At 42.8% G+C, this 23,805-nt stretch overlaps 2 protein-coding genes across 2 annotated transcripts; one reads left to right on the forward strand and one right to left on the reverse strand.

Annotated features, from left to right (window-relative positions):
- Positions 1–213: 213 nt before the first annotated feature.
- On the reverse strand, positions 214–2,001 carry LOC143723738 (zinc finger MYM-type protein 1-like). Its single transcript, XM_077216487.1, has one exon. The coding sequence runs from the start codon at positions 1,999–2,001 to the stop codon at positions 214–216; it is 1,788 nt and encodes a 595-aa protein (XP_077072602.1).
- Positions 2,002–12,860: 10,859 nt separating this feature from the next.
- LOC143723951 (uncharacterized) lies at positions 12,861–13,973 on the forward strand. The gene has a single exon (XM_077216892.1). The coding sequence runs from the start codon at positions 12,900–12,902 to the stop codon at positions 13,914–13,916; it is 1,017 nt and encodes a 338-aa protein (XP_077073007.1). The 5' UTR covers positions 12,861–12,899; the 3' UTR covers positions 13,917–13,973.
- The last annotated feature ends 9,832 nt before the right edge of the window (positions 13,974–23,805 follow it).

A 23,805-nucleotide genomic window follows, 5' to 3' on the forward strand; every position in this document is an offset into this window, starting at 1 on the left:
AAATATACACTATATTAATATGCCAAAAATATATACAATCAGATATATAAAAAAGTAACAAAAGCAGAGAGCAACAATATTATTATCAACAAAAAATATTAGGAATATTATACAAATAAAATATAGAATAAATATTCTAAATAGCACAAATTCTTCATCACACAAATGTGAAAAAAACACCAAAGAGGGCATAGGCCCAGAACAGAAAACAAACTAAAACCTGACCTTTCTGGCCTTCCTTGATGCAAAATCATCAATGATGTCATCGTATGCAATCTGCTCCCCTATTAAGTGATTGATACTGATGACGGCAAGTCCAGTGAGCCGTTCCTGGGACATGGTGGACCTCAGGTATGACTTGATCAACTTCAGTTTTGAAAAGCTCCTCTCTGCTTGAGCCACAGTGACTGGCAGAGTAAGTGCAATCCTGAGAGCAGTCCAAAAGTTGGGGTAGATCTCCGATAGATCCTTATCGTCCATAAAAGTGATAAGCTCAAGGAGGCTCATGGTCTTTGATGGCAGGTCAGGGAAGTTCTTAATTTCCTGCACAAGCTCTCTACTCTCCAAATCAGAGTGCCCCTTAAAGTGCAGTGTGGTGCCAAGTGCCTTGCATTGATCTGTCAGCTCCACATCTGCAAGACTTGGGAAATTGGTCAAAACTCCAAATTTCTTTCCAACATTTTCCAATGTGGAAAATCTCTCTTTGATGGCTGACGTGGCTGCATCAACGACAACATTGAAGAATTCAACCTCCAACTTCCTAAGTGCATCACTGAAAGGCTCATCATGTGATTCATATGAGAAATGGCGCTTTGTGGACCTCAGCCTTTTTTGTTTTAATACAGCCTCCACATTCATATCTCCACAAATCTCTTTGGCCACCATCTGTGCAGTCACAAAGCCAGTTGGCCTGTAGTTCTGGAGATCTCGCTCAGTCTTCTTCAAAAGACTCATGGCTAGGTCCACATGCATGTTAGGAGACTGCATGAGTTTGCTGGCATGCTGTATTGCAGATAGCATGTCATACCAAACAACCGTGCAGATGCTGAAGCGGTACGACCCCACCTCCTCAGATAAAGATTGGGCCTCAGCCTTTATAGCAGGGTCTTTGGTGTGGTCTCTCACCTCAATTAAAGCCTCTCTCACGGCAGCTCCCTGGTACCTCATGGGCTCGACACTCTTGACCTTGCTCTCCCACCTTGTTTCTGCCCACATCTTTAAGGTGATGCTCACATGGTTCTTCAGTATGGCCCATCTTTGGGTGGAGGCTGAAAATATTGTGTACAGCTTTTGCAGGACACCAAAGTAACTTAAAGCATCAACAGATCCCTTAGCAGCATCACACACAACTAAATTCAATGTATGTGCCCCACATGGCACAAACAGAGCTCGGGGATTCTTTTCTAAGAGTCTGGCTTGAACTCCCTTATTTTTGCCTTTCATGTTTGCCCCGTTGTCATATGACTGTCCTCGGCAGTCTTCAAAAGGAATTCCCAACTCCTCAAGTCTCGTCAGGATCATGGATTCCAAGTGCTGGCCTGTGGACTCCTCTGCCTCCAAAAATCCCATAAAATGTTCCCTGATATGGGGCTTCTCCATCAGTGACACCACTCTAATGACCACTGACAACTGTTCTGTGTGGCTTATATCTGGGGTGCAGTCCAGAATTATTGAAAAAAACTTTGCCTGCTTGATGTCATCCACTATAGCAGATATGATTTTGCTGCTCAACAAATCAATCAGCTCATTCTGCACATGATGGCCTAGGTAGCTGTTATGACTTGCTGTTCCTCTTTCGACACGGTTAAGGTGATCTTTCATGATGGGATCAAACCTGGCCATAAGTTCAACCTCTTTGAGAAAATTCCCATTTGATGGTGTGAACAGTGTTTCTGTGTGTCCCCTTAAAGCCAAATTTCGAATGGCCAGTGACTGCACGATAGCAGTGAGACGTGTCAGCACTGCTCTCCATCTCACCCTTTCAGCCTCCAGAAGTGCCATCTCCAGCTTATCAATAGTTGTCCCACTTTTTAACCTCACTGACAGTTCCTTCCATGGTTTCATGCAATTGATGTGTTCTGGACTGTTTTCATGTGATGTGAGATAATTGCTTGCATGTTTCCAATTTGCCATTCCTGCACTTGTTAAATTAATGTTCTTCTTGGAAAACAATTTGCAGCAGAAGCAAAAGAGGCTGTTGTTCTTAATTGAATAAATCAGCCAACTTCTTGCCATCTTTTCACCACTTACTAATGTCTTCTTAAAATATTGGTGGTGGCAACTACTCCCATCACTCTCATTCCTACGGAGAACAAAGCCAGGTGGCACCTTACTTGGTCCTCTGCGAACCAGCTCAGTCCGAATCCTGTCAGTCAGATGTAAGGGCCAGTTAGCAGGGTCGGTTGACAGAGGCTCATCCTCACCAGTGGGGCTCAGTGGGGGTTCAGCTCCAGGCATTTCTATCAGACAGCATATTGGCACATTACTCAAAACACATAGCAGTGAAACAACACATAGTCCTACTCATAAATTATCAGAAATATTAAAATTACATTAAATTGCAGTTGTCCAGTTGTCTTGTAGACTACACACACACACACACACACACACACACACACACACGATATGCACACCTGAAGGCTCATGCTGGGGAGAAGTAGAGGCAAAGAGGTCTTCATCCTCAATATCAGATATTTGTGGTGATATTTGTGGAGACATATGTGTAGCTGAGGACATGGATTGTAGCTCATCCTGAAGGGTTGAGACCATTCCAGAAGAGGCCTGTGTAGCGGAGGAGGTGGTTGGCTCATCCTGACCAGTGGCAGAGGTTGCTCCAAAATATTTTAGAAGTGCCCCTGAAATTGCAATTGAAATCAAAAGACCATAGGATAATGTTTTATACAGCTAAAACAGCCTGGGGTCAAATTGACCCAAAACATAATAGCAGGGTTACATAAACATGCTCTTACACGCTAAATGTCTGTCATTACACGCTATATCCTCCTAAACCCGTAAAACAAAACATTTTTTACGATTTTTTTCTTTCATGTCATCACATTATTTAGAGCAGAAGAAACAAATGGTAAAAAAAATACTTTAAAAAAATGTTATTGAAAAAATAAATTTTATTTATGTTATGCTATGTAGTAGTCACTGGGACTCAGTTGTTTAAAAAATAAAATGACATTAAATTATATGTATAGGCAAAAGCAATGGGATTTTATTTTTTAATCACCAATAACTTTTTGGGTTTCAGGATATTTTTCAACCAAAATTTGTATATTAATCTAACTTTCATGGAGGAACCATTAGCTCTTTGGTTACTGCAAGTGCACTTTTATGCAAGTGCACTTTTAGTTATGACTTGTAAAACTATACTTAAAAAACGTCCCGGGTTACGTATGTAACCCTAGTTCCCCGAAGGGACGGACGCTGCGTGAAATCGCAGTGGGAACGCCCTCAGCGTGACGCGTCTGAAGCATGAATGAAATCAGTCAATGGAGAGAATGAGCGTACGGCGAGTGACGTCATCGACCAGGAAGCTATAAATATCCCCTGAGTACACAACACGCCAGCTTAAAAGTTACTGAAGCAGCGACCCAAGGGGATGCCGAGAGTATGGCAGGACACGCAGCGTCCGTCCCTTCGGGGAACTAGGGTTACATACGTAACCCGGGACGTTCCCCTTCAGGGACTACCGCTGCGTGAAATCGCAGTGGGAACGCAATACCCACATCCCCATACGACCAAATCCCCGTCGTGTGTCATTAGGAGACACAAACCGACGAGAGAACCTGAGCCCCGGGAGTGGAGCTAAGATCGAGGGAATAAAATCTAACGAAAGTGTGCGGTGAGGACCAGCCTGCCGCATCACAAACGTCCTGAAGAGAAGCTCCTGAAAGAAGAGCTGTAGAAGCAGCCATACTCCGGGTGGAATGAGCCCTTACAGCCAAAGTGAAGGCTGATGGGCCGAACCATAAGCAAGTGGGATGGCCTCGACCACCCACTTGCTCATCCTTTTTCTAGATGCAGGACACCCTTTCTTAGGTGACCCAAACAGACGAACATTTGTTCCGATCTCCTCCACAGGGCAGCTCTGTGGACGTAAGCATCAAAACCCAAACTGGGCACAGCAAATTAATTTTCTCCTGGTCTGACGTCAGAAAAGGCGGAGGACAGAAAACCTGCAGAACTATAGGTCTAACTGAAACAGTTGGAACCTTAGGAACATAACCTGGTCTCGGAAAGAGAAAGGCCTTAACCAACCAGGAGCAAATTCCAGGCACGAGGGAGCCACCGAAAGTGCTTGAATATCTCCAATTCTTTTTAGAGATGAGATAGCGAGAAGAAGGATAGTCTTTAGAGTAAGAAACTTTTCCGAAACTTCCTCGATGGGCTCGAAAGGAGCAAGGGAGAGACCTTCTAAGATGACGGCCAGATCCCAAGCTGGTACCCTTGTGCGAACTGCAGGCCTCAGCCTCAAGGTGACACGAAGGAAGCGAGACATAAGCGGGTGTTTCCCGAGGGAACCTCCACTTGAAGGGGTGTGGTAAGCAGCTAAGGCCGCCACATACACCTTCAGTGTGGAGTGGGATAACCCTGTGGAGAGACGGTCCTGCAGGAAATCCAGGACTGTACCAACCGGGCAGTTAACTGGGTCCTGCTGGCGCTCTCCACACCAAGAGGTGAAAAGTTTCCACCTCGCGGCATATAACTTCCTCGTGGAGGGAGCTCTGGATCGGAGGATGGTCTCAACGACCTCAGCCGAGAGACCAGAATCTATGAGCTGGGCCCCCTCAGAGGCCAAGCCCACAGCCTCCATAGCTCTAGACGGGGGTGAAGGATCGACCCACTCGCCTGAGAGAGCAGATCTCTCCTGATCGGTATCTCTAGGGGAGAGCCGTTGAGGAGAGACACTAGGTCCGCAAACCATACCCGGGCCGACCAGAACGGGGCTATTAGCAGGAGACTGAGCCCGTCCCGGCGAACCCTCTCCAGAACTCCTGGGAGCAGAGCGATCGGGGGAAAAGCGTACAAGCGTGACCTCGGCCACGGATGTACCATCGCATCCAACCCCAGCGGGGCTGGATGGCTGAGAGAGAACCACAGCGGGCAGTGTGATGTTTCTCGAGAAGCAAATAGGTCTACCTCGGCAAGACCGAAATGTTTCCATAGGAGTTCCACCACCTCGGGGTGAAGACTCCATTCCCCGGGCCTCGGCCCCTGTCTTAACAGGATGTCTGCCCCCTGATTTAAATACCCCGGGAGATAAAAGCTCTCAGAGAAAGAATTTTCCCCTGGGACCATAGAAGGATCTGACGTGCCAGTTTGTAAAGCGGGCGAGAACGCAAACCCCCCTGATGGTTGATATAAGAAACCACCGATGTGTTGTCTGTCTGGACAAGAACATGGTGGCCCCTTAGGTCTGGGAGGAAGTGTTGCAGAGCCTGAAACACCGCCAACATCTCTAGGCAGTTTAACTGCCACAGACGATGATGGTCCTCCCACAGACCCTGAGCCCACCCGTGAGAGAGGCATCTGTCATTAGCATAACGCGACGACAAGGAGCTCCTAACACAGGGCCTTGGGACAGAAACCAAGGATCTTTCCACATGATCAGGGCGTGATGACACCGTCGCAAACTCACGATCATGCGAAGCGGATTTCCCCTCGGGGAGAATCCCTTGGTCCTGAGCCACCACTGTAACAGTCTCATGTGCAAGAGGCCAAGAGGTATCACGTTGGACGCAGCTGCCATGAGACCTAGCAGTCTCTGGAACTGTTTTACAGTGGATGACTGGCCTAGCTTGACCTGATCTACTGCAGCGAGAATCAAAGCAATACGAGCAGGTGACAATCGTGCCTGCATCGTCGTTGAATCCCACACTACACCTAGAAAAGTGGTTCTCTGTAATGGAGAAAGAACACTCTTTTTGGCGTTGAGCCTCAGCCCCAGTCACTTGATATGAGCAAGAACGACATCTCGGTGCCGAACCGCCTGTTGTTCCGATTGAGCTAGAATCAAGCAATCGTCTATATAGTACAGAAAGCGGATGCCCTGTAACCTCAGCGGGGCTATAGCAGCATCCGTACACTTCGTGAATGTTCGGGGTGACAGTGCTAGGCCGAACGGAAGAACCCGATATTGGTACGCTTCGCCCCCGAAAGCGAACCTCAGGAACTTCCTGTGTTGAGGGAGGATAGATACATGGAAGTAAACGTCCTTTAGATCTATCATGACAAACCAGTCCTCGGATCTGATTTGAACATCCCCAGTGACAGACACAGCGCCCTGTAACGTACTGGCAGGGAACAGCTGGTCTGGGCACTCCACAACCCTCCTCGGAGGGCGCGAGCGTCCCTCAGGAAATCGCTCGCCGAGTCTCTCTACGCCCTGTGAAGGCAGGGTTAGTAGAGCAGACCACTGAGGGCATCGGAAAAGACAGGGCACCGTGTTCTTGTGCAGTGAACTCAGGTCTTTCACGATAGGGACCACCCTCAGAACCCTGACGTTCAGCACGTCAGGATTTTTTTTTTTTTTTCGATGAAGTAGTATCCTAACTCCCTGCTGGGTGGGGGACCCATTCCGCCAGGAACTCTACTAAGGGAACCAGCCTCTCGAGGCTGGCCTCCGGATGAACATCCCGAGTGACAGACACAGCGCCCTGTAACATACTGGCAGGAAACAGCTGGTCTGAGCACTCCACAACCCTCCTTGGAGGGGGCGAGCGTCCCTCGGGAAATCGCTCGCCGAGTCTCTCTACACCCTGTATAGGCAGGGTTAGTAGAACAGACCCCTGAGGGCATCGAGAAAGACAGGGCACCGTGTTTTTGTGCGGTGAACTCAGGTTTTTCCCGATGGGGACCACCCTCAGAGTCCTGACGTTCAGCCCGTCAGGACTTTTTCGACGCGGCCTTTCTGGCGACAATGACTGTCCTCAGATCAGTCCTGCCCCGAGAAGGCCGCGCCGGAGAGCACCCCGCCTCGTCCCTCCAGTTTCTCTGCAGGGGGGCACGAGACGTGACACTCCGCTTCTGCTGTGCTCTTTTTGAAGACGAACTCGACGAAAGACTTTGCTCTGGTTGAACATTCTGCGTGACAGACACAGTGCCCTGTAACGGCGCACCGGCAGGGAACGACTGGTCTGAACACACTAGAACCCTCCTTAGAGGCGGCGAGCGTCCCTCGGGAAAGCACTCGCCAGACCCTTCTACGCCCTGTTTCGGCAGGGTTAGTAGGACGGGCCCCTGAGGGCGCCGGGAGAGACGGGGCACCCTTAAGGGAGGTGAACGCAAGTCTCTCTCGGCGGGGACCCCCCTCAGATTTCCTTTGAGCAGGTCGGCCTGAAAAGCCTGCATAAAAGTCATCGTATGCAAACATGCAGCCGCCTGCCGAGCCACCGAGTAAGCCTTCCCCACCAGCACAGAGGTATATATATTTATTTATTTATTTATTTTTTGGTGGAAGAGCCGGTGCTTTAAGTGAAGACGATGAAGCAGGAGAGAGATAGCTCGCAAGCGTCTCCTCCGCCTACAGTATCGTCACATAACCAGCAGATTTAGCACCAACAATGTTACCATAAGCATTGGACTGATTTGTGTAAATTCTGCTTGAAACCGGTCTAACCCAGGTCTTTGAAACCTCAGCATGAAGATCTGGGAAGAACGGTAAGCACCGGCTAGAAGGTTGAGGTCGTGCAGACAGAAATCTATCATCTAGATTGCTTTTAATTCTAGAAACCTGTCTATCAGCTGGCCACTCGATACTGTTATTTTTTTTTTTTTTTTTTTTTTAGCTTTTCAACAGCCCGAGATAATACATCCATCAAACCTTCTTCATTTGCAGTATAATGTGATAAACTAGTTTTCTCTGATAATAAACTTTCGACATCCAGCTCCTCAGAACTGGAAAATCTCAATTCAACATCATCATGTGCCTCCACCCGGGCAGAAGTAACCGCCGCAGCGCGTGCTTCCAGAGCCGGGTGAGAGGCACTAGATCTCGTCGGAGATAGCTGAGATAGGGCGGAGCCCGTCTCAACGTCGCCAGCGAGATCCATCTGCGAGCCCCAAGACAAGCGCCGCCGCTCTGCCTCAACAGAAGCGGGACCCGAGCCTCGGGGAGCTCGCAGCAAATCACTCTCCTCGAAGAGCGATCGCCGCGAGCGCAGAGTTCTCAAGGGAAAACGCTCGCAATGCTGACAATCGACTCCCTCGAGAGCCGACTGGGCATTGCTGCACTCCCAAACAAGCCACACTTAGCTCGTGTGAATCCCCACCCGTGATGTGCCGAGTACAGGGGGGAACACACTTATTATACTGCTCGCTCATATTGGTTTTTTTATATAAAATATATATAGTGAAAACTCCTGACAAAACAGACAAACACAATCGACAGATTCAGACACACACAGAGCTGCTGAAGTAACTAAAAGCTGGCGTGTTGTGTACTCAGGGGATATTTATAGCTTCCTGGTCGATGACGTCACTCGCCGTACGCTCATTCTCTCCATTGACTGATTTCATTCATGCTTCAGACGCGTCACGCTGAGGGCGTTCCCACTGCGATTTCACGCAGCGGTAGTCCCTGAAGGGGAACTATACTTGGCATACTGTAGCAAATAAATAGCAAATGTTCGTCCTTAACACTACCTACAGATTTGAAAATTCCGATGGTTATTTACAGGGCCTAACGTTAACCCAACTGATGGAAATGATAACTGAACTTGTAACAGTTTTATTGCAAAGCACAATATTAGAAATTAGATCTCGTGATTGAGTTGAAACCAAATTATTGTTGTATAAGCATAGCAAGCATCATAGCAAAAAGGCTAACAAAGAGTAATTCCCAATTAACATTAGCCCTTCATTCATGTCATGATGGATACCGACAGTAATCATACAGAGAGAGAGAACATAGTTGCATACCTTTTTCTTTTGCTCGTTTCTCCTCTTCTTCTTTTCTTTTTTTTGGAAATTGGGCACCTGATGGCTTTGACCTTTTCTTCTCCATCCCTGTTTCGCACTCGACAATCAACAGATTTCCCATCCCCCCCAACTGTCACTCACGACCAGAAGTCAAGACTAAACCAATTCACCTTGATGACCGCATAATCGTTTTTTATTACCTTTTTTTATTTGCAGGAACTATAGGCCTGTATTTATATAATATTATGAATGAAATGTGCGTTATTTGGAAGAAAGTCGAAGTGTGTGACTAAGTTTAGCCCCAGCCCTGCCCATTAATTCTATTAGAGTATATTGCTCTAGTGTGGATCCCCCGTCCACCCCCCCCTGTCCGTTCCATTTGAGAGAGACCGTCATACGCTTCCGCGCCCCCGCGCCCCCTCCCCTTTCCCCTCAAACAAACAGCTTCTTTGCATGGCATCTTCTCAGCAAGCAGGGGGCGCAAATTTGCCAATTCCCCACACAGTGAAATGATAGATAGACAATAATAGAAAACCGCTTCGCGGCGCAGATTTTTTTTTTTTTTTTTTTCTCGTGCCGGCGGCGCCGCCCCCCAAAAAATGCCGCCCCGGGCAATTGCCCGGTTCGCCCGTGCCAAAAACCGCTACTGGTAAGCGTCCAACCCAGATAGATAGAAAATATGTAGAAATGATCAAAAGTGTACCTATGTACCCGACTCGATGCCATAAGCACACAATGCAGTATTTTCGACAAGATATTTGCTGGCAAGACCGGCAACACGGTAAATCTGATAAGGCACTTAAAAGCGCTCAGAATAGCCTACACTCGAGAGTAGAAAGTTTATCCGCCTTCGACTACAAGAACTGGAGCGCGTCACATATAAACCAAAACTCAGCGTATAGGATACTTGCCTCACAGACATGAGAAATGTCAATGTCTACTTTTAAACAAAACAATTAGAAATAAATAGTTTGATTACCTAATCCATATAGGCGCGCGCGCGTTCACTACTGCAGGGATGAAGAGTCAGCATCGCAAATAAATCGCAATAATCATCTTTGCAGCCAACACATGTTTTGTAAACACTTGTTCATTAATAAACAATTAAAATATCTCCTTGCTATCGTTTCCCGACACATCCATAATCATTAGGCTACTTTTGCCAGTGCTTTGCGCAAGCTTCATGTGTGCTGAGCGCGAGGCATATATCCCCCACCCCAGTAGCCTATATTTAATTCAATTCACATTTATTTGTATAGCATTTTTCACAATACATATCGTTTCAAAGGAGCTTTACAGAAAATGCATGTGTCTAAATTACAATTTAGAGTGATCTGTTATCAGGGGTGACTGTGTGTAATGCATTTCAATTCATTTTCATTCAATTTCATTGTTAAACAATGCATTAAGTTAAGGCAGAAACAATGAGCTCATTGAAGTAAAGAATACATGTTGTTAAATGATTAGGAAACATAGAAAACTTTAGCACTGGTGCTTTTTTACAGACTCAAAATATGAGTGTAAAAAATAAAAGTTTTTTTTTTAGGTAATGTTATATGGATTAAATTGGTATAGAAAAAAGTATCGTTCAGGAACCGGTATCGAAGTCAAGGTATCGGTATCGGTATCGAAAATTTTGTTACGATACCCAGCCCTACTTAAGAATAAATTACTTACTACATCAGCTGGATCCGTTGCTCCTCGAAATGAAACTACCAGCACTTCTGGTATATTTTCCAGGGTTATTAGATAGTATTGTTCCTCACAGGTAGCAAGACGAGGTAAAGTACAAGTTTTTATTAAACATGTGTTTTATAAACCAGCTGGTGGGCGTTGGCATGTTTGAATGGCTTGCCTTAGATCATTTGCGTTTGAATACTGCGCGCTCTCTGTGGGCGTGTCACATTAGCAGAATAATGCGCTGAGAGAACGATAATGAGATCGGCTGACACCTCTCTCTTTTTTTATAGATTACATAAATAGAGAATATTTATTTTAGTTTTGAATTAGATATTTTAAAAGTACAACCTTAAATGATTATAACGATATATTGCTCATGCTTGGGTGAATAGTATTCGCTGAGTTTTGTTTAAGTTTAGAGACGTGCTCCAGAAAAAAGGTTAACGGAGATGGAGAGACAGAAAGCACACCCTGTTTATTTTCTTTATTTTACAAAAGCACAATGTTTTATTTCGATTGTAAGTGGACACATAAAAAAAAATAGACATTCAACAGTTTATTTTTTTTATATTTCTTAAGTCTGAATGACCAAAAATGACAGTATTTTAAGTCTATTTTCCTGATATGTGAAAAAAATCTGGCAAAACGCGCCGACACGCGTTTCTCGACCCCAGAGGGTTAAGTCAGCACTAAAATCAATCCTATATTTTACAGGGAGCCAGGGTAGAGTCAACAAAACGGGAGTGATATGAGACCTTCGGGAGGCACCAGTTAGAAGTCTAGCAGCAGAATTTTTGACCATTTGCAATTTGTTCAGAGCAGACTTATTCAAAAAGGTAAAGACAGAGTTGCAATAATTGTAGCAGCCCGGTTGAATAATGAAAAGTCGCTCTCTCACTGATGTTGTCTGTTTATTGTCCGTAACACCTTCACAACACCTTCACAACACCGTAAGAGCTAGAACAGATGAATTAACATTATTGGAATATGTAAATAATTCACGTTCATATAAATGAAACAAAAACCAGTAGTCAATATAGCAACAAATTACGAAATTAATACTAACATTTATCATAAACACCTTAAATTGCTCAAAAATTAAACAAACATATATAAAACAATCATAAAGACAAGATATGCTATGTAGCATTATACAAATGCATAATATACATGAAGTATACCTTGTACTCCTTCCCAACCAGGTGCTAAAACAACAGATGCAAAACAAATACCACTAAAATAAAAACAAACAGCGACTAGATGCCTAAATTAACTTTAAAGTTGTCTTAATAATATAATACACATCCATGAATCCGTGACCGCATGGTTCCGTGTCTCCGTCTGTCAGCAATCTCTCTATCAACCTGTTTCCGGGGGGCGATACTGTAAAATAGAACGTGGTTGAAACTTCCGGTTAGGTGGCGGAAGTAGTAAATCAACGGTATTTTGTGTTACATAGCGAAGAGGTTAGGTATTTTTCGAGTACATTTTTCTACTATTTAAAGTTGCAAACATTAATGAGAGATGTCGTTACGGAGCTCAGGGACAACATGTGCTGTTCGTGGTTGTCCATATAACCGCACTAAACTAATTCAGTGGCTTAAACGTGAGTGTTTTGAACAAAAGCCTAAAACTAAATCTGATTGTTCCTGTGAACGATTACACAGTTTCCATCACCTCCCAAAAGACGACGAATCAAATAGAATATGGAGGAAGAACTTAAACTTAAAAACACCTCCAAAACACCTGTTTGTGTGCTCGTTTCACTTCGTGGACAAGCAGCCAACACTGGATAACCCGTACCCAACGCTCTTTATGGGTTACGAGAAGCCACCGGAGAAGAGACGCCGACCTAGGATTCGACATGTCACAACAACAACAACAGGTAACTTAACATTTAATCTAATGTCAACTAGCTTGTTTTTTCCTTAGTTTTTCTTGAATTACTTATTATTAATATATGAAAAATATATGAAAAACATGATGGTAGACAGGTAGACTGTTAGTTTTTACCTCGCATAAACTTTTATTGTGACGAGCTTGGAGGGCACAATGGTACACAGTGACAGATGATAATTTAATTTCCTCTATTAGTTAATATTTGAGGTTACAGAATATCTATATTGATGATATTAAACGCAGTCTAGATGTTTTTCAAGACTCTGTTGCCCCCTAATTGTTTTTTTTTTCTGCCATTAAACAAATCGTCATTGAAGGACTAACCAGCTAATTATAAGACCGCCACAGCTAAATATGTACTTAATGTATTCCCTGCAGATGAGCCTATTGTGATGCAGGTTTCTGGGGACCCAGATCCTACCTCACAGACCTTTCATGATGCCCAGACACAGTGGTCAGACCCAACAATGGATGACCACACCTACTCCAAAGCACCTACCATCACATGTGGTATGACAACTGCCCCATCCACTGAGAGGACACTGCCTGTTGCAGATGTTGTTTTGAAAGACGATACAGACTGTCTGCTGTACACAGGGATTCCACTTCTCGAATTCAAAACCCTTGTGTCTTGCTTGCAACGCTTTGCCCCCACATCGTCAGCATTTTTAGCAGAGGAACAAATCCTCTTGACATTAATGAAGCTTAGACAGAACTTTGATATTGCCGATTTAGCTAGACGCTTCAAAATGTCACCTGGTCAGGTCAGTAAAACACTGACATTCTGGATAGATGTGATTGCTGAGCACACCCAGGATCTCATTCCATGGCTGCCGCGCGAAACAAAAGCCACTTTGCCGCAAATTTTTAAGGACAATTTCCCCAACACAACTTGTGTCATTGACTGCACAGAAAGTGTCTTGCAGAAGCCTAAAAATCTGGACTCAAGAACTGAATCTTATTGTCACTACTATGCAAACAATACTGTCAAGTATCTAGTAGCAATTGCTCCCTCTGGTATGGTTATGTACATTTCAGAGGCTTACGGTGGCAAATGTAGCGATAGATTCATCACACAGAACTCTAGGTTTCTCGACCATTTGCGTGCTGGAGATGAGGTGATGGGGGACCGTGGCTTCACCATCAGAGATCTGCTAGAGGAACGGAATGTTCGTTTGATCATGCCAGCTTTTACGCGCAAGAAATGGCAGCTGACAAATGAGCAGGTCACTTGCACAAGACGCATTGCTAATGTCCGCATACACATTGAGCGAGCAATCAGACGTCTTAAGGTGTACAAGATCCTCTCTCAAACTGTGCCTATTCATTTTGTCCCTAAAATCGACAGAATACTAAAAATCTGTGCAGGCCTCGTAAATCTGCGAGGAGAGCTTATTTCTAGAACATAGACACCATATCTTACACAATCAGCTTGAGCTTAAATGTTCAATTCTCTCTATAACTTTATCAACTGTATAAACCAATACACAACTTTTACTTGCACTGATTTTTTTTCTAAACTGTTGTAATTATTCTTATTTGTTTTGATTATTTTAATTTCTTCTATGTAAAGCACTTTGAATTACCATTGTGTATGAAATGTGCTATATAAATAAACTTGCCTTGCCTTGATATACCAACACCTTTTTTTTTAGTTGTTGTTTCATAGACAGCTATTTTCTTTTTGCTGTGTAAATTTAAATTCTTAATATTTTTCAATCTCGTAATATTCTGCAAAAGAGAGAAGTGTGTGTACTTTCACAGTATAGTATTGCTATTTTTATTTAAGGAAATGTTCTGAATACAACTGTTAACCAAATGTGCAAATGACACATTAATTTATTCTTATAAATAAATTCAAAAGCCAGTGACTAAGTCTCTAATATGTTTTTATTCAGTGTGTATTTTTATTTTATTTTAATTGTGGTTTGTTTCCCCCACAACTGTAACCATGCCTTTATAAGCCATGTCTTTATTCCTATATATTATAATATTGAGAACAGTGTAAACATTCCCCCAACTACGCATTAAACATCTGCAGGTATGTTGGACAGAGATGGATTTTCTTGTCAGCAAAATCATCAGCCAATCTAGGTAGCATGTGAACAAAGAAGAAGTTCTGCAGCTGTTGCACTTGTGCATCTGTGTAGTGCTTATCAAATGGAATCTCCAATTCGATGTCCTCACTTGGTGTCCAGATGACTAGCTAGCAACTTTGTAGGCAATACAATAATACATTTTGTGCCCTTAATTGTCCTAACTTTACTGACCTTCCACAAAAGTGCTGCTGCATGACTACAAGAGTGTCCTGGCCCTGCAATACATGAACAACCCGCTGTCTGTACTTCACCTGCCACTGAAACTAGCACCCAAGCCTTATGATGTGTTAAGTGCAAACTCTGGCTCGGCTCAATGTCAGCTTTTAGATACGCAAGGTCGTTTCCGACGTCCTTAAACAACACTCGACCAACTTTATCACTGTGTAGATATTGATATGCCTCTGACCTTTCAGGTTGCTCATCGCCTTACCATCACAGGCTACTGAATCTACAAAATAGCAAAAAATGTTACCATACGTGATACGAGGCCACTTCTTCACATCATCCTCCCAACCATCTACCGCGGATGGTAAAGGTACTGTTATAATCACCCCTTTTAATTTCGTTGAGGTTGTGTTCCCACATCATTAAGTTTGGATGGCTAAATCTTGAATGACGGTCAACTAATGAATGAATGAGTGTCAACTCCTGCTTGTTTACTTCGAACCGGAAGTCGCGCCCACTTTTGACGCAATGCCTCATGGGACGTAGGACACTTGTGGATATGAGCGCTTCCTGTGCGCGAGCGATCTGTTTGCATTTCCGGCAAGCCGCCTTTCAAAATAAAGGTCTCTATAGGTTAAATAACTAAGAGTGCAAAGAAAATTTTCAAAAATATAATAAACAATATTAAGAATATTAAACTAATATTAAGAAGCATAGAATAACGATATCAGAATAATATATTAATTACTGCATATATTCAAATAACTGAGGGTTATTTACAATAATCGAGTCTAGTTGATATGCAAGCATGAATAATAATTTCCAGGTCCTTCTTTGACAACATTTTGCATATTTTAGAGATATTCCTGAGGTGATAGAAGCAGTTTCGGACAAGCTGTTTTGAGTGTATCTCCAATGACATGGTCTGGTCAAACAACCCCCAGGTTTCTGAGGCTGGATTTGACAGAGGAGCCAAGAGAGCCAAGGTGCTGTTTGATCACCGGGCTCTTGTGGTCTGGAGCAAAGATCAATGTTTCAGTCTAACTTGCATTTATCTGCAAACAATTAGTGGCCAGCCAGTCTTTGATTGAGGACACACACTCTAAGAACACTGACAATCGATGGACCTCAGTATCATTGAAAGAACATTTTTATGTGTGGGGCCAGAATGTGCTGTACAAAATTAAACGAGTTTATGGTAGTCAACAATTCAGCTGCAATCAAACAAGTGGGATCATCAATATGCAGATTAAAGTCCCCAAGGACTAAAACGCGATCTAGTTTTATGATAGAAGTTAAAAACTCAGAGAAATAATCGAGAACCCATTCCATCAATCAAGGCCAAATCTGTCCATGTCCCGTCTGCCCAGTCAGAGACTGTCCATATCCCGTAATTAGTTTGAACACAATCATAAGAGAAAGAGAGAAAGGGAAATTTCCGTCTGCTCAATTATACATTATTTTACACATACATACATACATAACGTAATATTATACATTGCGGACCTATTATCTACACGTTGCCTCGACAAACACGAGATGAGCCACTAGATCAGAGGTGCCCAATCCTGCTCCTGCCGATCGACTGTCCTGCACAGTTCATTCGTCGGGAATTTATGAATGAACACCGTCAGCCCCCTTTTACTAGAGCTGACCATTCATGCTCCACTCCCAAACACATGAATCGCGTGTGTCCCCACTCGTAATGAAGCGGGGGCAGGGACGAATACACGATCCAAAGCTGTTTGCTCGCCATTATACTCCTGTCTAGATTATATATATATATATATATATATGGACAAACAACAATAAATAGACAGAGACAGATTCACACAGAGCGCTTGCTGGAGGCTCAGAAGCTCTATGACGTCACATGACGTTCCGTCACGCCATTGGACTAATTTCATAGTTGCTTCATGACGCAATCACGCAGGGGCGTTCCCACAGCATCTCGACTCAGCTCGAGTTCCCTTGAAAGGGAACCCCATCAGGCCCCAGAGGGTTAATGTAATTTTTAGTGATCTTTGACAGACAAAGTCAGACATCATTAGCGGCAATGTGAATAACAATCTGAGAGTATTTATGTTTAGCATTAGCCAGAACTTTTAAATTTGCTTTGATGTCAGGTGCTCTGGCTCTCAGTAAACATTTTACTGTTGTGGCTAAAGTCTCTATTTTCACGTTCCTTACAAAAGAATTGCTAATAACCAGGGACCTTTCATTGAGTGGCACGAACCTTTTTATTCTTTTTATAGGAACAGAATAGCAGTGTTTCCAAATGATTGGTCCTAGCGATAGTGATTTACATTAAGAGCTAGCAGTTTCAGATTAAGGTGAAATATAATATCAGATATATGATGATGATGATTAAGTTATATTGTTATATTAACAGTTTAAATGAGAAAGAATGTAACACTTTAGAATACTGATACATCATTAATGAATAACTACACAGGAATGCACTATCTAGTAACTACTATTAACAAACTAAGTAATATCTCTCAGTTAAATGTGGTAGTTCACTATCAGCTAATCAGTAACTACTTTTTTTGCATATCTCCCAGAGGACTATTAAGTCCTATTAACTAATAATTCATGTAAATAATGCATAATTAATTCTAAAGTGAAGATAAAGAAAACCAACTAGTAATGACTCAAGTATTACCAAATTCTTCAGAAGGATTTACTAATTATTTGGATATTCTAAAGCGAAAAGCATGATTACTCCCTAATATTGATGGAAGTCATTGTAAGGTTTTTGTTAGATTTTGGATGGTAATGACTCAAGTGTTACTACCATCCTTTTAAAGGAATTGCTAATTATTTGGATCAGTATTCTAAAGTGAAGACCATGGTAACCCACTAGTAATGACTCAAATGTTACCAAATCCATCGGAAGGAATTACTATCCAAAACCTTAAAAAAAAAAAAAAACTTACAAAAACCTCAAATAAAAAGCTAACAATGACTTCAGAAATAACTAGGCAGCTATCATGCTTTTCACTTTAGAATACTAATCCAAATTAATAGTAGTTTTCTTTAGAAGGATGTAGTAACACTTGAGTCATCACTATGTACACGTTTGAGGTTTTTGTTTTTATTATTATTATTATTTTATTATATAATATTATTATTATTTATTATTTTCACTTTATAATACTGTTCCAAATAATTAGTAATTCTATAGACTATAGACAAACTATAGACGCTGCTGAGACATTACATGTCACATCGATGTCACGTGTCTTTACGGGTTGTGTGTGAACGCACTAATTCCAGAAAATCACTGGCAGTGTGAATGAACATAAATAAAACGAACCCAGGTCAAAACCCGGGTCGCTTTATCCGTGTATTTTCCGGGATCTCTGTGTGAAAGGGGCTTAAGACTAAACTGGACCTTGGGAGGTAAAGATGGGGTTATATTGCTGAAAGTATTTATGTAGATTTTGCTCCCTGTTAGAAATTTGTTTTCCTTTGGGTTGTTGATAACTCAGAGTTAGCACTGAGTCCAGTGTTTATTTATTTTTGTAAATATATTTAAATTTTGGTTTAATTTCGATTTTTTTTTTTACACATCGTTGTGACTATGTACACCCCTACTTCTCAACTGGCATTTAATAAAAATCCTCTTTGGATGATATCTCAGTCCTGAGCCTATCTACCACCTCTCCTTGATCTCTACAGGACTCGTTATGACAGTTAGTTAATAGTAGTTACTTGAGTGTTAATAATGCGTTACTCATTTGTTTGAACAGTATTCTAAAGTGTTACCAGAAAGAATAATAATAAGATAGAGATTCAAATCAACGCTACACAGAGCTACAATCGCAAACCACTTAGCAGAAAGGAAGACAGGAAACTGAATTCAAAGCACCTCCAAATCAGAGCCAGCCATGTGTAACAGTTTAACTTAGCCTCACACTGGGCACCATAAATGTCAAGGATTTTACTTACTCTCACATGAGGCACCTGTTAAGTAAAGTTTCACGGGTGGAAACAAATTAATATAGTCAGTTTTAGTAACTGAACTCAAGGCTTGTTCAATGACATGCAGTTCCCTTTCAAGGGAACTCGAGCTGCGTCGAGACGCGGTGGGAATGCCCTGCGTGGTTGCGTCGTGAAGCAAGTGTATAATCAGTCCAATGGAGAGACGAGACGTGATGACGTCATCGACCAGGAAACTATAAAGCACACCTGAAAACAGACCGCGACAGCTTCTGCGCCTTCAGCAAGCGATATGTGTATTCGCTAATTATCATATTTATTGTTGTCTGTCAAGTTGCAATATACATACATATGTCCTTCTCAAAAAATTTGCATATTGTGATAAAGTTCATTATTTTCCATAATGTAATGATAAAAATTAAACTTTCATTTATTTTAGATGCATTGCACACCAACTGAAATATTTCAGGTCTTTTATTGTTTTAATACTGATGATTTTGGCATACAGCTCATGAAAACCCAAAATTCCTATCTCAAAAAATTAGCATATCATGAAAAGGGTCTCTAAACGAGCTATTAACCTAATCATCTGAATCAACTAATTAACTCTAAACACCTGCAAAAGATTCCTGAGGCCCTGTTTCATTACTCAAAACCGCAATCATGGGTAAGACTGCCGACCTGACTGATGTCCAGAAGGCCATCATTGAAACCCTCAAGCAAGAGGGTAAGACACAGAAAGAAATTTCTGAACAAATAGGCTGTTCTCAGAGTGCTGTATCAAGGCACCTCATTGGGAAGTCTGTGGGAAGGAAAAAGAGTGGCAAAAAATGCTGCACAACGAGAAGAGGTGACCGGACCCGGAGGAAGATTGTAGAGTAGGACCGATTCCAGACCTTGGGGGACCTGCGGAAGCAGTGGACTGAGTCTGGAGTAGAAACATCCAGAGCCACCGTCCACAGGCGTGTGCAGGAAATGGGCTACAGGTGCCGCATTCCCCAGGTCAAGACACTTTTGAACCAGAAACAGCAGCAGAAGCGCCTGACCTGGGCTACAGAGAAGCAGCAATGGACTGTTGCTCAGTGGTCCAAAGTACTTTTTTCGGATGAAAGCAAATGTTGCATGTCATTCGGAAATCAAGGTGCCAGAGTCTGGAGGAAGACTGGGGAGAAGGAAATGCCAAAATGCCTGAAGTCCAGTGTCAAGTACCCACAGTCAGTGATGGTCTGGGGTGCCATGTCAGCTGCTGTTGTTGGTCCACTGTGTTTTATCAAGGGCAGGGTCAATGCAGCTAGCTATCAGGAGATTTTGGAGCACTTCATGCTTCCATCTGCAGAAAAGCTTTGTGGAGATGGAGATTTCATTATTCAGCACGACCTGGCACCTGCTCACAGCCCCAAAACCAGTGGTAAATGGTTTACTGACCATGGTATTACTGTGTTCAAATGGCCTGCCAACTCTCCTGACCTGAACCCCATAGAGAATCTGTGGGATATTGTGAAGAGAAAGTTGAGAGACGCAAGACCCAACACTCTGGATGAGCTTAAGGCCGCTATCGAAGAATCCTGGGCCTCCATAACACCTCAGCAGTGCCACAGGCTGATTCCCTCCATGCCACGCCACATTGAAGCAGTCATTTCTGCAAAAGGATTACCGACCAAGTATTGAGTGCATAACTGAACATAATTATTTAAAGGTTGACTTTTTTTTTTATTAAAAACACTTCTTTTATTGGTCGGATGAAATATGCTAATTTTGAGAAGGACCTGTATATATATATATATATATATATATATATATATATATATTTTTTATGGCAAAAGAGAGCAAGCAGCTTTGTGTTGTTCCCTGCCCACATTATATCACAGGTGGGGACACACACATCAGCTTTGTGTTGCTGGGAGTGGAGCATGCCAACAGTCAGTTCTTGAGGCGGCTGACTGTGGGCATTGCGAGAAGCTGTCCGTGAGGGCGCTCCGCTCCCGCCGGGCGTTCTTCGAGGAGGACGGTTCAGTTCACACTCCCCGTGTGGGTCCCACTGTTGCCGAGGCACGGCGGCGACTCGCATTTTGGGGTTCGCAAACGGATCTGACAGCGGGGGTTGGGACGGGCTCTGCCCCATCTCAGCTTTCACCTGCCAGATCCAGTGTGGCGATTTCCAGTTCCAAGGAATTGGTATCGTTACTAGTGTTTTGTTAAGAAAAAGAGAACAAAACAAAACAAATAAGTATATTAAGAAAGAGGCAGATTTTGAGTTTTCAATAAATAAATAGATAAATAAAGTCAGCTCATAACTCTGTTGAATAAAGAGGAGCTTTTAAAAGGAGGTTTTATCTAGTGCTGTTTGCTAGTTAAATATTTACTGCACAGCTGAACATTATGGGAGTGAAAATAAAGAGTTTATTAGATGAAATATATCTGAAAAAACAGGAAAACTCTGTATCTCAGCCTACTCGTCGGGGACTGCCATTTTTTCCCTATCTCCACACTGAGGTGTCAAGATCGTGGAATAAACCGGTTTCTATTTAATGTGTTTAATGCCAAAACGTCTAACTATAGTATTGTTATGGGTATTAAGTATCATGGTATGAAAGTGCCTCGGGTTAAAGAGAAGCTTGCGAGCTTTCTCTCTCTCAAGTCTGCGTCATCATTTTTAACCCCGACGTCACCCACCAGCCATCTTAAATAATAAATACATTTTATTAGGCAGTGCTAGTGGGTAAAATATATAAGGACATGGATAATTGTGAGGATATCAGTTCTGACGCTAAGTTTTTCTGATATTAAAATAAAGAAAAAATAAAGATAAAAATATGTCTGTTTTTCTGGACGCTCCGCTTTAAAAAAAACTAAGAAATAAACCATTCAGCGGCGTTCCAGAGGTTTCTTCCTCACCAATCTAATGTTCCTGAGACTGCTGGGCGGGAGCAGTCTCGGCCTACTAAGCTCCTCACAGCACAGAGTGCAAATAGAGCATTGCCATTTGGGCTCCTCCACAATCAAGGGGGACCTGGGTGGCAGTCGCAGTCTAGCCAGTTAGAGATATGCAAGATATGAGGACTGTTTTATCTCTAAATAGCTTGGACAAAGAAGAAGCCCTGACGCCGAGGCTATCAGGCTTCTAAGGGTGGTCCCCTCTGGGGTAGGGATGGTTTTGAGAAATCGTTTCTCCTCTGCGCCCTCTGGGGTGCGACTCTCTGAGGAGGGTCGCAGCACTGCCAGTTCGGTTTTCCTGCCAGTTCGCCGTTCAGGGCACCAAGGTGTCAGTATCCCCAAACGATCCTCCGAGGAGGTTCGTAGAGCAGTCAGTTCGGTTTCCCTGCCGGTTCGCCATTTCAGGGTGCCGAGGTGCCTGTTTTTTCCAACGATCCTCAGAGGAGGGTCGTAGGAACTAAGCTAGTTAGAGGTAGCCAAATATGACGACTGTCGTCATCTCTAATAAAGCTTAGACAAGAAGTCCTGTCGCAAAAAAAATAAAAAACAAAACGAGGCTATCAGGCTTCTGAGGGCTCCTCCGGGGCAGGGACGGTTTTGAGAAATCGTTTCTCCTCAGCGTCTGCTGGGGTGCGACTCTCTGAGGAGGGTCGCAGCGCTACCAGTTCGGTTGTTCCCTGCCGGTTCGCCGTTCAGGGCACCGAGGTGTCAGCGTCCCCATACGATCCTCCGAGAAGGGTCGTAGAACGGTCAGTTCGGTTGTTCCCTGCCGGTTCGCCGCTTTAGGGCACCATAGTGACTGTTCAACCAAATCCAGAGGCCAGTCTTGAGAGAATGGTTCCCCTAGTAGAATTTCTGTCAGAGTGGAAACTACTGCCACATATTTATCAGTGGGTCCTGCACACTATAGAAAAGAGTTTCAGAATTCAGTTCGGTTCTCCTCCGCCCAGATTTCTAGGGGTCCTCCCCACTGTGGTGGACCCCGAGCAGGCTTTGGTTATGGAGCAGGAAGTACAGACACTTCTGCAAAAGGAGCTGTAGAAGGGGTTCCTCCTCCCAGCAGACAGTCAGGGCTTTACAGCCACTACTTCATTGTTTCCGAAATAGGATGAGGGGTTGCGTCCTACTCTAGACCTGCGTCAATTAAACAGCAGGTTTCAGAATTTCAAGTTCAAAGTATCCTTACGCTAAATATTATTGTGTCACAGATTCAGTCCGAGGCCTGGTTTGTCACAATATACTTAACCCTCAGTCTTGCTTTTTTTCTTATCAATGCAAAAGAAACTCAAAATACTCTGTTGATTTTTATCTTACATATTAAGTGTTGTACAGCATTAGATCCTGATAAGTCTCTATTTTTTGTGGATACTCACAATAAAAACAAAGTATTGTGCTGGGGTCTAAGGGATTTTTGGGGTCCTTGAGGTGTTCTGACATGCTCTGACATTTGTGCTTTTTTCAGTTATTTATAAACATGTTAATGGCAAAGGTGTAAATTCACTCTATATAGCACAAATAGGGCTACCGTAATATTTGAGCAACATGCATGTACATGTTTGTATTTTTTAGAGAATACTGTTTATGCGTGGTTATTGAAAAAACTAAAACTTAAAGTGTCTGAAATAAGGCCACAAAACACTAAATATGTGTCCACAAGACTTTTGACTAATGAGTGTTCGTTGCCTAGAATTTTTGCTTCAAAATGATCTGAAAATCATCCTGCCTAATCATTTACACAAAACAATACATTGATTTAAATTTTATAAGACACCTTTTGTTTGGAAAGGCAATATGCGTAGAGGCGTGTTCACACCTGAGAAGACAAAGGCCGGATAATGTGCCGCATAATGAGCTGCATATTAAGTAGACTTTCACACAGGCTTGTCACAGGATCCCAAAGAATGAAAGGACAAAAGAAATTATATATATACATATTTTACAATTAGAAATTGTAACCAATTACAAATAGGTTACAATTACAACAACAATTACAATTTTAACAAATTGGTGAACAAAAGCGTACCTATTTAATGTGACAGTAGTCTTTTTTTACAGTCAAAACTTTATAATCCATCCAAAACTAATCACAAAATCTTTTCTAAACATTCATATTTAGTCTGTAACATATATTGTGTATGATATATTAGCATATACA

Source organism: Siphateles boraxobius, unplaced genomic scaffold (assembly GCF_051911475.1).
Source record: "Siphateles boraxobius isolate OS27281-9 unplaced genomic scaffold, OSU_SipBor_1 7, whole genome shotgun sequence".
NCBI lineage: Eukaryota > Metazoa > Chordata > Actinopteri > Cypriniformes > Leuciscidae > Siphateles > Siphateles boraxobius.